The sequence below is a fragment of the Lampris incognitus genome, chromosome 11 (genome assembly GCF_029633865.1).
Source record: "Lampris incognitus isolate fLamInc1 chromosome 11, fLamInc1.hap2, whole genome shotgun sequence".
In the NCBI taxonomy this organism is placed as follows: Eukaryota; Metazoa; Chordata; class Actinopteri; order Lampriformes; family Lampridae; genus Lampris; species Lampris incognitus.
In genome coordinates, this window is record NC_079221.1 from 4,276,675 (window position 1) to 4,292,387 (window position 15,713).

At 47.9% G+C, this 15,713-nt stretch overlaps 2 protein-coding genes across 2 annotated transcripts in view; one reads left to right on the plus strand and one right to left on the minus strand.

Annotated features, from left to right (window-relative positions):
- Positions 1-943: 943 nt before the first annotated feature.
- On the plus strand, positions 944-1,930 carry b3galt1b (UDP-Gal:betaGlcNAc beta 1,3-galactosyltransferase, polypeptide 1b). Its single transcript, XM_056290102.1, has one exon. The coding sequence runs from the start codon at positions 944-946 to the stop codon at positions 1,928-1,930; it is 987 nt and encodes a 328-aa protein (XP_056146077.1).
- A 4,628-nt stretch (positions 1,931-6,558) lies between these two features.
- Positions 6,559-15,713, minus strand: part of stk39 (serine threonine kinase 39) — a 50,007-nt gene continuing 40,852 nt past the window's right edge. The window contains exon 18 of the mRNA XM_056289367.1: positions 6,559-8,234. Within this exon, the coding sequence (XP_056145342.1) occupies positions 8,160-8,234 (75 nt within the window). The 3' untranslated portion in view covers positions 6,559-8,159. The remainder of the gene's footprint in view (positions 8,235-15,713) is intronic.

The following is a 15,713-nucleotide window of genomic DNA, read 5'->3' on the forward strand; positions in this document are numbered from 1 at the left end:
TGCATGTTCTCCCCGTGTCTGTGTGGGTTTCCTCCCACAGTCCAAAGACATGTAGGTCAGGTGAACCGCCCATACTAGATTGTCCCTAGGTGTGTGTGTGTGTGTGTGTGTGTGTGTGTGTGATGGCCCTGTGTGATGGCCCCTGTCCAGGGTGTCTCCCCGCCTGCCGCCCAGTGACTGCTGGGATAGGCTCCGGCATCCCTGAGAGCAGGATAAGTGGTTTGGGTGATGGATGGATGGATGGACGGGTTACCTTCGATTCCCTCTTAGAATATACTCCGAAGAGCCTCTGGCAATTCTGGAAACTCACATGTGACTTATCAACTTATCAAGCCCCCACAAGATCGGTCCAATCACAAGCATTCAGTTTCCAAATGCAGTGTTTTGTCATGTTTTTACAGTATTTTATCAAAGTCTCCATATCGAAGTAGCGGTCACACGTGTTTTATTGTGCGATTCACGTTTGTCAAGAGGCCGCATCACATTTCAGTCGGCATCATCCTGCAGCTGCTGGTTGTAAATCCACGGTTCAGTTTATATTCCTGCTTGAACTACAACTACTGAGATTAGTGACTTTACAGGAAGTGTTACGGTGCTTTTCGTGTCTCACCGGAAAACCTTCTAGCAAAAGAATGTGCTGCGGGTGTCTCTCGAACAAATCATGTGTTTTATGCTGATGCACATCTTCTCCCTCTCTGTCTTTTGCAGATGTAAATGGAGAAGCGGGAGAGTCCAGAAGAGAAATTGAATATCCATACAATTTCCAACTCCTCTGCATTAAAAAGCAAGCAGCGTCGCTTCCCTCTGGAGTAATCCATTACTGACAATTAATGTCAAGCTGCACGCTGGAGCAGCTTCACGCTGCCTCGCAGGGAGAAGCCTCGCTAATGGAGAGAGAGCCTTACAAGATCCAGCACATTAACATACACCTACATGCGGCATAATGCCTTCCAAAGTGTCCTGTTTTTACTTGCTGACGGTGGTCTGCTGGGCGAGCGCCCTGTGGTACTTCAGCATTTCTCGGCCGACGGCCTCGTACGTGGAGCAGATCTCCGTGCCTGTACGGAAGACGGTGAAACCCCAGAAAAACGTCACCTTCAGCAACATCCGCACCCGGCCGCTCAACCCACACGCCTTTGACTTCGTCATCAACGAGCCCAAGAAGTGTGACTCCGTCACACCCTTTCTGGTCATCCTCATCAGCACCACGCACAAGGAGTTCGACGCCCGCCAGGCCATCCGGGAGACCTGGGGGGACGAGAGCACCTTCAGCGACTTCCGCGTCCTCACCGTCTTCCTCCTGGGGAAAAACACGGATTCCGTCCTGAACCAGATGGTGGAGCAGGAGAGCCAGATCTTCCACGACATCGTGGTGGAGGACTTCGTCGACTCCTACCACAACCTCACTCTCAAGACGCTGATGGGCATGCGCTGGGTGGCCACCTTCTGCCCCAAGGCCCAGTACGTCCTGAAGACGGACAGCGACATCTTCGTCAACATGGACAACCTGATCTACAAGCTGCTCAAGCCCACCACCAAGCCAAGGAGGAGATATTTTACAGGCTACGTGATCAACGGGGGTCCGATCAGGGACATGCGCAGTAAGTGGTACATGCCCAGAGACCTGTACCCCGAGAGTAAATACCCCCCGTTCTGCTCCGGCACAGGCTACGTGTTCTCAGCCGACGTGGCGGAGCTCATCTACAAGACCTCGTTACACACCAGACTGTTACACCTGGAGGACGTGTACGTGGGCCTGTGTCTGCGTAAGATGGGTATACACCCTTATCAGAACAGTGGCTTCAATCACTGGAAGATGGCCTACAGTCTGTGCAGGTACCGGCGGGTTATCACCGTTCACCAGATCTCCCCGGAGGAGATGCACCGCATCTGGAACGACATGTCCAGCAAGAAGCACCTGAGATGTTAAGAGACAGGCGGCCGGTACCGGGCTGGGGGTTCTGTCGTCTTTTGGCCTTTTCGCTCCCTTTTGAAATTCAGCAAGAGTCACATTGAATATTGTTAAAAAATGAAACGGAAAAAAAAAAGAAGCTATATAAAGAAGTGAGGGCTGCCTCAAGTCTTTATTTCATGTCAGTTACTTTTAATAACCATCTAATGCCCCTTTTCCACCGCACGGCACCGGCTCCACTCAACTCCACTCAACTCTACTCCCCCTTTTCTTTTTTGTTGGTTTTCCACTGGGCACAGGTTAGGGATAGTACCTGGGACCAGGTACGTTTTTTGGTACCACCTCAATCGAGGTTCCAGGTGAGCTGAGCCGATACTAGAAGGTGACATGAAAATACCACAACAAATAAATAAATAAAAGTACCCCTCCATCCATTACCCGAACCGCTTCCTGCTCTCGGGGGGGGGCGGGGATGCTGGAACCTGTCCCAGCAATAGAATATAATATAAATATATGCATATTTATTTATATTTATGGCCTGGCGGCCTGTCCAGGGTGTCTCCCTGCCTGCCGCCTAATGGCTGCCGGGGGAGGCTCCAGCATCCCCGCCACCCTGAGAGCAGGATAAGCGGTTCGGATAATGGATGGATGGATATAAATAAAATCTTTAAAAAAAACCAAACTAGTCAACACGCCAGCGGGGCCTCGCCGTGAGGGGCTACTATCTGCAGTGGAAAACCAAATCTCCAAAAGTAAAGCGAGTAGAGTCGAGTCGAGCCGGTACCATGCGGTGGAAAAGGGGCACACGTATCTGTTTCTACTGACTGCAGCTCAGAGTTGTTGATGTGTGCATGAGGCTTGTACAGCGCATGTTCTCAGGCACAACTTTCCACGTGGTGTTGGTGAAAGTCATCTTGTTAACTGTGCCCCAGGTTCAGTCCCAGCTGAGTATCCTGTACCTTATAAGCTCATCCTTAGATATATCCTCATATCTATTGTATAAATTAGAAAACTTACACCAGCTACTCTCCAAGATTGTGAACAATGTAGAAGTCTAATCGGACTGAGAACCAAGACGTCTGCCAGCACAAAAGCAGATCTTTCTCATGCTTTGTTTTCCTTCATCACTCTCACAGACTGTCGGCTGTCTATGCCGCTGCAAAGCTGCACACGATGCCACGGTATCACACAGTCCATCTGCAAACTGAGACCCACTACTACTACTACCACCACTACTACTACTACTACTTTTGGCTGCTCCCGTTAGGGGGCGCCACAGTGGATCATCCGTCTCCATCTCTTCCTGTCCTCTGCATCTTCCTCCGTCACACCAGCCACCTGCATGTCCTCCCTCACCACCTCCATAAACCTCCTCTTTGGCCTTCCTCTTCTCCTCTTCCCTGGCAGCTCCATATTCAGCATCCTTCTCCCAGTATACCCAGCATCTCTCCTCCACACATGTCCAAACCATCTCCATCTTGTCTCTCTTGCTTTGTCTCCACACCGTCCAACCTGAGCTGTCCCTCTAATATACTCGTTCCTAATCCTGTCCTTCTTCATCACTCCCAGTGAAAATCTCATCATCTTCATCTCAGCCACCTCCACCTCCACCTCCTGTCTTTTCATCAGCGCCACTGTCTCCAAACCATACAACATAGCTGGTCTCACAACCATCTTGTAAACCTTCCCTTTAACTCTTGCTGGTACCCTTCTGTCACACATCACTCCTGACACTCTTCTCCACCCACTCCACCCTGCCTGCACTCTCTTCTCCACCCACTCCACCCTGCCTGCACCCTCTCCTTCACCTCTCTTCTGCACTCCCCGTTACTTTGGACAGCTGACCCCAAGTACTTAAACTCATATGCCTTCACCACCTCTGCTCCTTGCATCCTCACCATTCCTCACAATCTGCAGACTGAGACCAATCCAGTAAAACACGTCGTCCACTTTATTTCACGTTCCTGTCTACTGAGTTCGAGTCCCCGTGCAGCCGTCTCCTGCAGGAGGGAGGACACGTGCACGGGTCACAACATGCACAGCAGCTGAGCCCTCCAGATGCCCTGTCCATCTGAATTTGCCTAATCTGTTTGATTCCACGGTACTACCATGTCGCTGCCTGTCCTCTCTGTGCAGGGTCAGTTTCTGAGTTTACATGCGACGAGTCGTTTCCCGTTTTGGGAGTCTTGCCTCACGCGGGCGAACGTCTCCGTCAGCTCTTTGCAGCTCATGAACGCAGCTCCTGCTCTTGGTGGTGTTGTGTATCGTGTGTCAACATCTGTTTCAGCTCATCGCCACGCACAGACAGAAATGCAGCATCACAGGGCGTCCCGGGTGGCGTGGCGGTCTATTCCGTTGCCTACCAACACGGGGATCGCCGGTTCAAATCCCCGTGTTACCTCCGGCTTGGTCAGGCGTCCCTACAGACACAATTGGCCGTGTCTGCGGGTGGGAAGCCGGATGTGGGTGTGTCCTGGTCGCTGCACTAGCGCCTCCTCTGGTCGCTCGGGGTGCCTGTTCAGGGGGGAGGGGGGACGTAGCGCGTGAGAGGATCACGCGCTACGTCCCCCCTCGTGAAACTCCTCACCGTCAGGTGAAAAGAAGCGGCTGGTGACTCCACATGTATGGGAGGAGGCATGTGAAGTCTGCAGTCCTCCCCGGATCAGCAGAGGGGGTGGAGCAGCGACCGGAAGAGGGGGGGGGGTAATTGGCCGGATACAACTGGGGAGAAAAGGAAAAAAATCCACAAAAGAAAAAAGAAATAAATGCAGCGTCACGTTGTGCAAGTGAGGTTTCACCTGTCAGTAAAAGCAGATGGGCGTGGTTTTATTGGCAGGGGCGTGGTTTTATTGGCAGGTGGGGCGTGGTTTACTGGCAGGGGCGTGGTTTTACTGGCAGGCTTCACCTGTCAGTAAAAGCGGGTGGGCGTGGCCGCGGCATCACGTGTATCTGACATATCAGTCATTACTGAAGCACTGCTACTGAAATAATGTTTGTTTTTTTTAAAATATATTTTCTGAAGTGTAAATAGCTTCCAAAGCCAAGTGTTCATTTCAAATGTTTTTTGCTTCTTTTTTTTTGGGGAAGTTTCTAGTATTATAAGCTATTGTGACATTTACTGTGAAAGCATCTTTCCCCAACGGGATTGTTGTTCTAGATTGTATGTTTTTTATATTAAAAAACACATACTTGAATAAATAGTTATATTATGCCTTTTAATTGTCGTCTGTAATTGTCCCTGGACTGTAGGCACATCTTGATTAATGTTGCAAGCTTTTTTTCTTTTTTTTTGAATATCCACCTCATTTAAAACAGCAGTAGTTACTGACAGGAAGTTGTTTTCAGTTGTTTTCATCCATTTACATTTTATCATTAGCAGATGGCGGCACGGTGGCGCGGTGGTTAGTGCAGTCGCCTCACAGCGAGAAGGTCCTGGGTTCGAGCCCCGGGGTAGTCCAGCCTTGGGGGTCGTCCCGGGTCGTCCTCTGTGTGGAGTTTGCATGTTCTCTGCGTGTGTTTCCTCCCACAGTCCGAAGACCTGTAGGCCAGGTGACTCGGACGTACTAAATTGTCCCCAGGTGTGACTGTGTGGTGGCCCTGTGATGGTTGTGACGGACCGGCGGCCTGTCCAGGGTGTCTCCCCGCCTGCCGTCCCAATGACTGCTGGGAGAGGCTCCAGCATCCCTGCGACCCCAGTTGGGATAAGCGGCTTGGATGATGGATGGATTTAGCAGATGCTTTTATCCGAAGAAACTGCAAAGAGAGCGACCAGCTAGCAGACACTGTATTCATGTGGTAACCTGCAGGCATCAGAGCTCTTGAGTGGTAATCACATCACAGCCAGCGGTGCAGGACACGTCAAGTGCAGTTAGTATAAACGTGCGACGGGCAGATCAGCAACAGTGACGTGAATAATAAGGGATCCGAATTACAAATTAGCCGGACAGTGCCACAAATCAGCATCGCAGTTATGCTTGGGGCCATCCATGAACGAGGGCCGGCCTGGCAGAGGAAAGTCTTCGGTCCTTTTGCAAGTGAAGTAAGCAAAGCTTTAGACCGGATGGACGACTGGAGTTGGTTTCACCGTTTTGGGGCCGGGCGGGTGAAGGCCGGATCTACAGCTCAGCGTGTTTAGAGTGGGCGGAGGCGGTGGTCTTCCTGAGGTGGTAGGAAGAGAGTGGGAAAGGAGTGCACATCTTAACATGGGTTAGCAGGTAAGTCGGTGCCGTTCCTTTTAACGGTCCACAGAGCCAAGACAAAGGCCCCGGAGCGTCATGCATGCACCAACTGGGAGCCAGCGTGATGATACGGAGACGGACGTGTGCGTTAGACTTTACATGCAGAAAGTTTACATGCACGTTTGTATTCAGCTGTCCAGCACTGTGGTGTTTTGAACTCTGCTGCACCCTGGTGCCTGTCCACGTGTCTACACAGTCCCTCAGCACACCGCCAACCGCTGTAAATATGCCAGCTGTCAATCACAATCATGACTGACAGCTGGTAATAGTGGCGTCACATTGTCAAATCTTGTTCCACTCTTGGGCAAAAATATCCAACATTCATAAATTTAACCCAAAATCTAGTTCTGATAAGATGGGATATGACGGCAACATCAAATACCAAAATACAAAACTCTCTTTAAATAATAGCAATTCTTTATTTGTTGCACCTCTGCAGAAATTTGAAATCAGCTGATTACAGTGAGGGGAGAAGGGATAATATGCTGGAATGGTACACATACTGTACATAGAAAACACAATAACTTACCTCTTAAAATAAAGAATTTAGTACAAGTTAATATTTACTACTTCAATACTTATAAAATAATTTAGAGCTACTGGACTTGTTTGGACGAACAAATGGCTCATCAACCTTTCAGTAGTTGCCTTTTGGTTTCATCTGCGAATGCATTGTCATACAGTACATTTTAGTTTCTACTTTACTTTTTTTAGGGGGGGGGGAAACTTTTTGTAGTGCAGAAAGACAGCAAGAAAATGAGACTTGTGATTTTTTTTTTTTCTATTAGCTTGGCTTCTGAAACCACATCAACCAAAAGCGGATTACATGACTACAGGTTCTGGTATGGGTCAAACGACAGTGGTCAGCGGACAGAAGCGTGCAGGTTAAACCGTCTCCGGGGCGGGGCATCAGCTCGGCCGCAGCATATACTCTGCCCAAAAGTGCATTACAGCTTGTCCTGGTCACTCCAGAAAGAAACCCTAACTTGGAATTTGTTGGTGCTTTTTCTCTGAAATGGTAATTTAATTTAGCAGGTTCTGCTCCCCGCCTCCCTCGTGGTCTCACTCATCGCCTCCTCTCTTAGGCACAGTTAATGAACAAGGCACCGCTAGCATTATGAATCATCACCACTGCTGTCGTCAGAATGAGCAGCAGGTTACACGTGGTAGAATCTGGGTCTGGTCTCTCCTGTGCGCTCCAGGCGGATGGGTCCCTTTTCGACAGCGGGACGCATGTCTACACAGAGCCGGACAGCTCGTCCTCTTTTCCGACATTCATTGTGTTTTCATGAAAATGTGCTTTTTTTTTGTTTGTTTTGTTTTTGTTTGTTTTTTTTTTTCTCCATAAACGAACTACGTCATACATTCTCAATGCGGGCTATATGACACAGACCAAAAGGAAGCATCTGGAAAGAGCGGGTCTGTGGCGTGCAAGTCGAAACCTTTTTTTTTCTTTCGTTTTTCACAGTGGCAACAAAACAGTGTGAGAAGACTGAAACACATCCTCATTTCAGTAAATAATGAGAACTTTGCTGAATGCAGAGGGGAAATTATTTAAAACCCAAACATAAATAATAAAACCAAAAAAAATTAAAATAAAACAAAACCAAATAAAACCAACAAAATAAAATAAACAGCCAAAGCTACATCTTATTCACTTGCTTTTACAGCCTGAGTACATCTTAAATTCCCTGGACTTTATCCTGATCCTGGTCCGTGCGCTGGGCGGTGGAATGTCGTAAGGTGGGGAGGTGAAGGGGAAGGGAACGGTGACCAGGTAGGAGAGGAGTTAAGGAAGTGGAGGTGCGGCTGTGGCAGAGCTTGGCATCAGGGCACGTGAAAGGGAGGAGAGGAGTGCGTCTTTTTTTTTTCTTCTTTTTTTTTTTTTGTTTCTTTGTGGATAAAGGGTGGAGAAGAGAGGATTGTGCAGGGTGCGGGTGGGGTGTTACTCAGTCTGTCTGCCCTGAACTGTCTCCTCCATCTCACCTGCTTCGGCCACCAAGGGGGTATCAGCTAACGCTAAGCTGCGCAAAGCCGATCAGCTTCACCTCATCTGGGATCTCTGTGTCGTTACAGCTGGAAGCCTGGGAGGAGAGGAAGACAAGAGTCAAGTCAGTGGGGTGAGGTCACATCCTCCCGCTCACACCGCCGCCACCCGCCACCAAACCCTCGGCCCTGGATAGAGCTGCACCGCAACCAGTCATCACATTTAACTTCTCATGTCTGAAAACCTTGAACACAGCAACACTGAGCAACCATTCCCCCCGCCCCCTTTTTCTCCCCAATTATACCCGGCCAATCACCCCACTCTTCCGAGCCGTCCCGGTCTCTGCTCCACCCCCTCTGCTGATCCGGGGAGGGCTGCAGACTACCACCTGCCTCCTCCCATACATGTGGAGTCACCAGCCGCTTCTTTTCACCTGACAGTGAGGAGTTTCACCAGGGGGACGTAGCGCGTGGGAGGATCACACTATTCCCCCCAGTTCCCCCTCCCCCCTGAACAGGTGCCCCAACTGACCAGAGGAGGCGCTAGTGCAGCGACCAGGACACACCCACATCCGGCTTCCCACCCGCAGACACGGCTAATTGTGTCTGTAGGGACGCCCGACCAAGCCGGAGGTAACACGGGGATTCGAACCAGCGATCCCCCGGTTGGTAGGCAAAGGAATAGACCACCACGCTACCCGGACGCCCTGAGCAACACGGTGTTATTTGCAATAGATTTTTTGTCCTACACTTTCATCCGTAACGGTTCTAAATAGTCTAATGAGGGCTGTGCAGGAAAGGTCTAGGCCTCATTAATATTCATGAGCTGAGCTTTGATTGATTAGTACAAGCTGGCCCGCACGAAAAGCCCGGGGAATGCCCCATCCCCAACCCCTCGCCCACTGTGCATGTACTACACCCAAACGCGCCGGCCTACACCATGTTGGTGGAGGTGGGTGAGTGGGACGGTTCTGTTTACTAAAGCAACGACTAACGTTTTTAAACACGTGACTCTTCTGTTTCCTGCTGATAAATGACGGTGACTTGGTTTGAAATACGTTTTGGCCAAAGTAAATAAAGAATGAACATTAATATACGGCCTATTACCCCCCCCCCCATCCCCCCCAGCCTCTTAGATTTGATCTAACAGGCTGGTGAGACAGAGGAAGACGCAGAAGACAGGAAGAGATGGAAACGGATGAGCCGCTGGGGTGACCCCTAACGGGAGCAGCCGAGAGTAGTAGAAGTAGTAGTAGAAGTAGTAGTACAGGCTGTACGTAAATCAGTAAAAAGATCAGTTGGCAGAACTGGAGGGAGGCTTTTTAAAAACAGAAAAAAAGAAAATTCAATTCAATTTTGTTTCAGTAGGAAGAGACAAAATGCATGACTGAGTGTTGGTGAAGTGATGTTGAACAATGTTAGTGTTTTAATTCAGTCAGACTTCAACAGCCCCAAAACTGCCAACAACCAGGCTGAGCAGGGTACTGAGCCTACAACTTACCGCTCCATGGATTAAGGCTTTCTAGACCACTTTTTTATTTTTGGACCCCCCCCCCCTCTTATTTTTCCCTCTCTCCAGTTGTACCCGGCCAATCACCCCACTCTCCCGAGCCGTCCCGGTCTCTGCTCCACCCCCTCTGCTGATCCGGGGAGGGCTGCAGACTACCACATGTCTCCTCCCATACATGTGGAGTCACCAGCCACGTCTTTTCACCTGACAGTGAGGAGTTTCACCAGGGGGATGTAGCACGTGGGAGGATCACGCTATTCCCCCCAGTTCCCCCTCCCCCCCAAACAGGTGCCCCGACCGACCAGAGGAGGTGCCAGAGCAATGACCAGGACACATACCCACACCTGGCTTCCCATCCGCGGACACGGCCAATTGTGTCTGTAGGGACACCCGACCAAGCCGGAGGTAACATTGGGATTCGAACCAGCAAGCCTCGTGTTGGTAGGCAATGGAATAGACCGCTACGCTACCTGGACACTCAAAAAATATTACTGTTTTAATTTCAGTCAGACTTTAACATCCCCAAAACTGCTAACAACTAGGATTAGCAGGGTAGTGAGTCTATTTACAGTTAGTGAATTTATCGTTCCATGGATTAAGGCTTTCTAGACCACTTTGGTCTTTTAAATTCTGAACCAGAAAATATATATATATATAATTATTTTTTTGGCACTGGAGAACTTGAAGCAGGAGACAGGAAAAATGGTACAAAAAAATTGATTAATTCCCCAGGTTGCATAAGTAGGAAACAATTGAATTCATTGATTGGTTAAAGAAGAAGGTGCCTTGGTTCTGGTGGTAGTTTGTGTACATGTTCTCTGCACTCTTTTACAAGTTACACATGCACCGGCCACGGGATCAAACACGAGAAAAACAAGACGAAATTTCAAGTTGTTGGAGAAATAGTGATGTCATTAGTTTATTGACCCGTCTGTAGTTTGTGCCCCCCAGGAATCCCCGACACCGGAGCAGATCCCATGACAGAACACAAGGTCATGTTATCGACAGTTTCACCCTCCAGTGAGCGCCTTGTCTCACAAGCTTTTTTAACTGATTATGCTGCTCGGTTGCTCCACAAGGAGGCCTTAATAAAGGTAACGTGCCTTTAGTTTGGTTTCAGTGGTCCCTGCGAGCCAATCAATATCTCTCACGCAGCGATCCCCGGTGGAAGAGCTGGAGCCTGAATCTGCAGCCTGACGCCTGCTGGCCGCCAACAATTTACACCTGACTGGGTGGGGAGGGGCGCCACATCGCTTCAGGGACCCGCCAGTTCTGCAGTTTTCTGCGCAACACAGTGGGGCTGTATGGTGAAAACTGGTCTCTCTTAAATAATAATAATAAAATAATAATACATTGGATTTAAAGCGCCTTTCAGGAAACCCAAGGACACTGTACGGTAGTATAGAACAAGAAAAAAATTAGGAAAATCAGTGAAAATAAACAGTAATACAAACATTAAAAGAATTAGTTATGAATATTATGTCTAAGAATAGTAAAAATATATGTAAAGGAGAATCTAAACTGAGGAGAAAGCCAGCCTGAACAACTCAGTTTTGAGTCTTTTTTTGAAGGTAGTGATGGAGTTCGAATTGCGGGTTGCTGGGGGGGGGAGAATGCTCCAGAGCTCAGGGGCAGCAACACTGAAAGCCCAGTCCCCCATGGTAGAGTCTAGTTTTTGGACTGGTGAGGAGTCCAGAGTCACTGGAACGGAGACCACGGGAAGGGGCGTGTATGTGGAGGAGGTTGGTAAAGGTATTAGGAGCGAAGGCCATGGACGGGCTTGTAGATGAGGAGCAGGAGCTTATAGTCAATGCGGAATTTAACAGGGAGCCTGTGAATGTGGTGCAGTGTAGGGGTGATATGTTTCCAGGGTCTGATGCATTTGAGAACCATCGCCGCAGAGTTCTGGACATACTGAAGCCTATCCAGGGCTTTGCCTGACACCCCAAATAGGACACCATTGCAGTAGTCCAAGCAAGATGTAACAAAAGCATGCATAAGGGTCTGCCCTGCAGGGTCTGTGAGGGATGGTTGGAGTCAAGTGGAAGAAAGCAGATTTGGTGACAGACTTGATGTGGGGAAGAAGCAAGTATGCACACATCCAGAAAATATTAAGACGCAAGACAAAAATAGCAAAACTAGAATGAAGGAGTAAGGTCTGCACACTAAATTGTTCCCAAAAGCTATTTTATTTAGCAACGTCTCGATCAGTGAGATCCTCCTTAGCCTGAGGAAGATCTAACTGATCGAAACATCCTTGGGGGGGGGGGCTGAAAGAATCAAAATATTTTAGTTATGTTATTTACCTAATTTATGTGCAGTCACTACATTACAGCTCAGTGTGAGTCTCTACTGCGTTTTCCTTCCATTTAGTGTTGCACTAGTTTCTCTCCTCTCCTCTGCTGTGTTTCACCGAGGGCAGGGCTTAGCCCTTCCACACACTCAGTGAGTGGGGCAGAGGAGAGACAAGTGAGGATAATGTTACTCGAGTTGATGACAACTCATTACGTTACTTAAAGTGCATTAAAAGTTTCCCACCAAGAGTAATCCGTTACTGTAATCTGTCTAAAACCCAAGATGGACAGACGTTGACGCAAACGTCTGAAATTCAGGCCAAAATATCTGCGTATTTTAAACGCACCCAACCTGAATCTGGTGACAGTGGCGAGGATGCTAGGAGTTCTGCTAGTGATGGGAGGGAAGCTAGTCCTGGTTGGAACACTAGCAGTGCTCCTCTGCTGATACAGCTGCCCCCCCCCCCGACAAGTTCAGGATGACGGGCTTTGCTCCATCTTGGCTGTCAGAGATGAAATACTCCTGGCTCTACAAGAGCGATATTGGTGATGTTAGATGCAAACGTAAATAAAAATGTACACTTAATTCCACTCCATACAATCTTGTAGCACTCAGACAACGATCAAACTCAAGGCAACAGCTACACCAAGTGGCCAGAAGGAGGAAGAGAACCGATCGAATATAGTAAAAACAATGTATGATCCCTCCTCCTGCTGCAGCCTATCCACCCTCCCAAAGCAGTCAACCTAGGGGAAACACTGGAGAGTGGTTTAAGACGACACCAAGATTCCTGACCTCAGAGGATGGACAGATGGAACAGCTATCAATGGACAGGACAAGGTCACCTGCTATATTCAGCAGAGCCTTCGGAGCCACCAACATCACCTCGGATTTACTGCTGTTGAGCCTGAGTAAGTTTGAAGTCATTCAGTTTTTGATGTCCTTAAGAAAACCAGTAAGAGATTGGGAAGGGAGTTGTGAGGTGGGTTTAGACCGGATGTAAATATGTGTGTCATCAGCATAGCAGTGTAAGTTAAGACCGTGGTTTGGAATGATCTGGCCCAGGAGTAGCACGTATATGATGAACAGCAGGGGACCAAGCACAGAACCTAGAGGGACACCTTGGCTGAGAGGGGCTGGAGGGCATTTTGAGTCCCCAAGTGACACATACTGCTGCTGGTCAGTTAGGTAGTATCTGAACCAAACCAGTACTGTTCCAGTGATGCCCAGAACTGGTTCCATGTGGTCAATGAGAATGGTATGACAGACGGTGTTAAAAGCAGCAGAGAGGTCCAGGAGGATGACGATGTTAAAATGGGGGGAATCAGCGACAATGAGGAGGTCGTTAATATCTTCGACAAGGGCCGCCTCTGTGCTAAGCTTGACCTGGAAACCTGACTGGAGAGGTTCATACAGGACATTGTTAGTCAGTCAAGTGACACTGTCATTGGGCAGCAACAGCCTGCTCCAGAATTCTAGCAAGAAACAGGAGGCTGGAAATGAGCCTATAGTTGTTTAGGTTATCCAGGTCCAGTCCTTGATTCTTGAGGGTGGGAGTGACTGCAGCCAGTTTAAGTGAGGGGGGACCAGCACCAGCCAGCAGAGAGGTGTTCACAATGCTAACCATAAGAGGGAAGAAAGAAAGTAGGCAAGCCTTGACCAAGGAAGATGGCATTGGATCCAGTGAGCAGGTGGTGGCATTAGATCTGGTGATCAGCTATTCAATGTGGGCTGCATCAACAGGAGAGAAAATGGAGAAATGGCAGATTGACGGGGGGGGGGGTTGAGAGGGTAGTGCTAGTCACAACCTGAGCTGAGGGCATGGTGGGGAATAATTGGAGTTGCTGGTAGATGGATTTGATTTTTGACTGAAAAAGTCCAGAAACATATTGCAAAGTTGTGCGGAGCCGGTGATGGGGTTGGGATTCAGGGGCCCGACCATAGCCTGTTGATAGTGGAGAAGAGGGATCCAGGAGTTCCCTTGCTGTTATTGATGAGGTCAGTATAGTAAACTGATTTGATCTGGGAGAGGGCATTGTAGTCCTTGACATGCTCCCTGTAATCCTCCAATTGGACTGGAAGACCAGATGTTTTATAAAGCCTCTCCAGTTGGCAGTCAGCAGACTTAATTGAGTGCAGCACAGCGGTAAACCAAGGAGCAGACAGAGAGAAAAAGATGGTCTGAGTTTTCAGAGGGGCAACAGTCAAGGCTGAAGGAGAGGAGTGCGTCATGATGAGATCTCAGCTCCTCGGTTGAGGAGGCAAGAGGAGCTGGGTTATTTTGTGTTTGAAGTATATTTCCTAGAATGGTTGTGCTGACGGATTTAATGTTCCTATATGTAATGGTCCGCTTTTGACACAACTTTGTTAAGGGAACAGCCACATTACACAGGATAGTAAGACGGTCAGAGGATGGTAATATCCAGTCCACATAGGTTGGAGGCGGCAAAACCTGTTGCGCAGACAAGGTCCATAACCTTTGCTATGTGTGGTAAATTTAACATGCTGAGTGATGTTTAAACAGTCAAGGAGAAAAAGAAACTCGGCAGCAAATGCACAACTGTTGGAGTCAACATGGATGTTAAATTCACCTAACATGAGCGTAGTTGGTGATACGGAACAGGCAAGTCTATGGACCTATGATAACCCCTTTCGATCAACACGAACCTAGTTCCAGCTCTGGGTTAGTGCTAGTACCAGTTCTCAGTTGGTTCAACTTGTGAACCTTCTAAGAACCGGCTTGCTTTTCCACAGGCTAGACAGCCACATCATTATGTCACTGTATACATTCTGTATACATTTCCAAAGATGAGGTGAGAAATCAACTGGGTAGATTTCGAATTTTTTACAATTTTCACATTTAATTTTTGTATGTCAAGTCAATTTAATCTGTATAGTCCATTATCACAAATTACAAATTTGTCTCAGGAAGAAATAGGAATAGGAAGAAACTAGAAGATAGGAAGAATCCTCAGGGAGAGCAACAGAGGAGGGATCTCTCTCTCTCTCCCAAGATGGACAGACGTGCAATGGATGTTGTGTGTACACAATTTACAGAATGCAACATTGAAAGAGGATAACAGAATTATGATGAAATTACAAGATGTATGAAAAATATGATGAGGAGGACGCCAAGCAGTGTCCAGTGTATGCAATTTCATCGTTAAATTCGCGTCTGAGAATTTTTGAGGGGAGAAATCAACAGTGCAGATTTAAAATATTGGCAATTTTATGAAAATTGATGGCGAATAGAAATTTACTCAGAAGCTTTTGGAGTTGAGAAGCTCCACAAACTGGCGACAAGCTGGCCAGTCATGCTCACAGACAACATTGTGAGCTGGCTGGAGCTCTCTCAAGAGACTGGTCTCATAACAAAGAGGCTCTTATGTCCCTGCTGATGGACGGTTTATTTAAATATCATAACACAAATTTTCATTACTAAATTTACAAAACCTGTGATTTTCTGCCTTGTTCTCGTGTGGGGTGACTGGTCTGAAATTTACAAGGTGTCCTTGATTTCTTAGCGTGAACTCTTTTGTGTTCTTTGTCGATGTGTTTTTAAAAATAGGATTTCGGATAGTTATACTAAAATGAGGTTTTTTAATATGGAAAAGTGAATTTGGAGTTTCAAATTCACTCAAAAGTCAAAGTCGATCAAATAAAGTACATGCTGATAAAGCCATTTGATTCCTATCAACTTTGATTTGAAGTGTCATTACTGAATGTTAAGGGGTGCATGCATTATTCAGCAGAACTGATTGTTGCTGCCCGC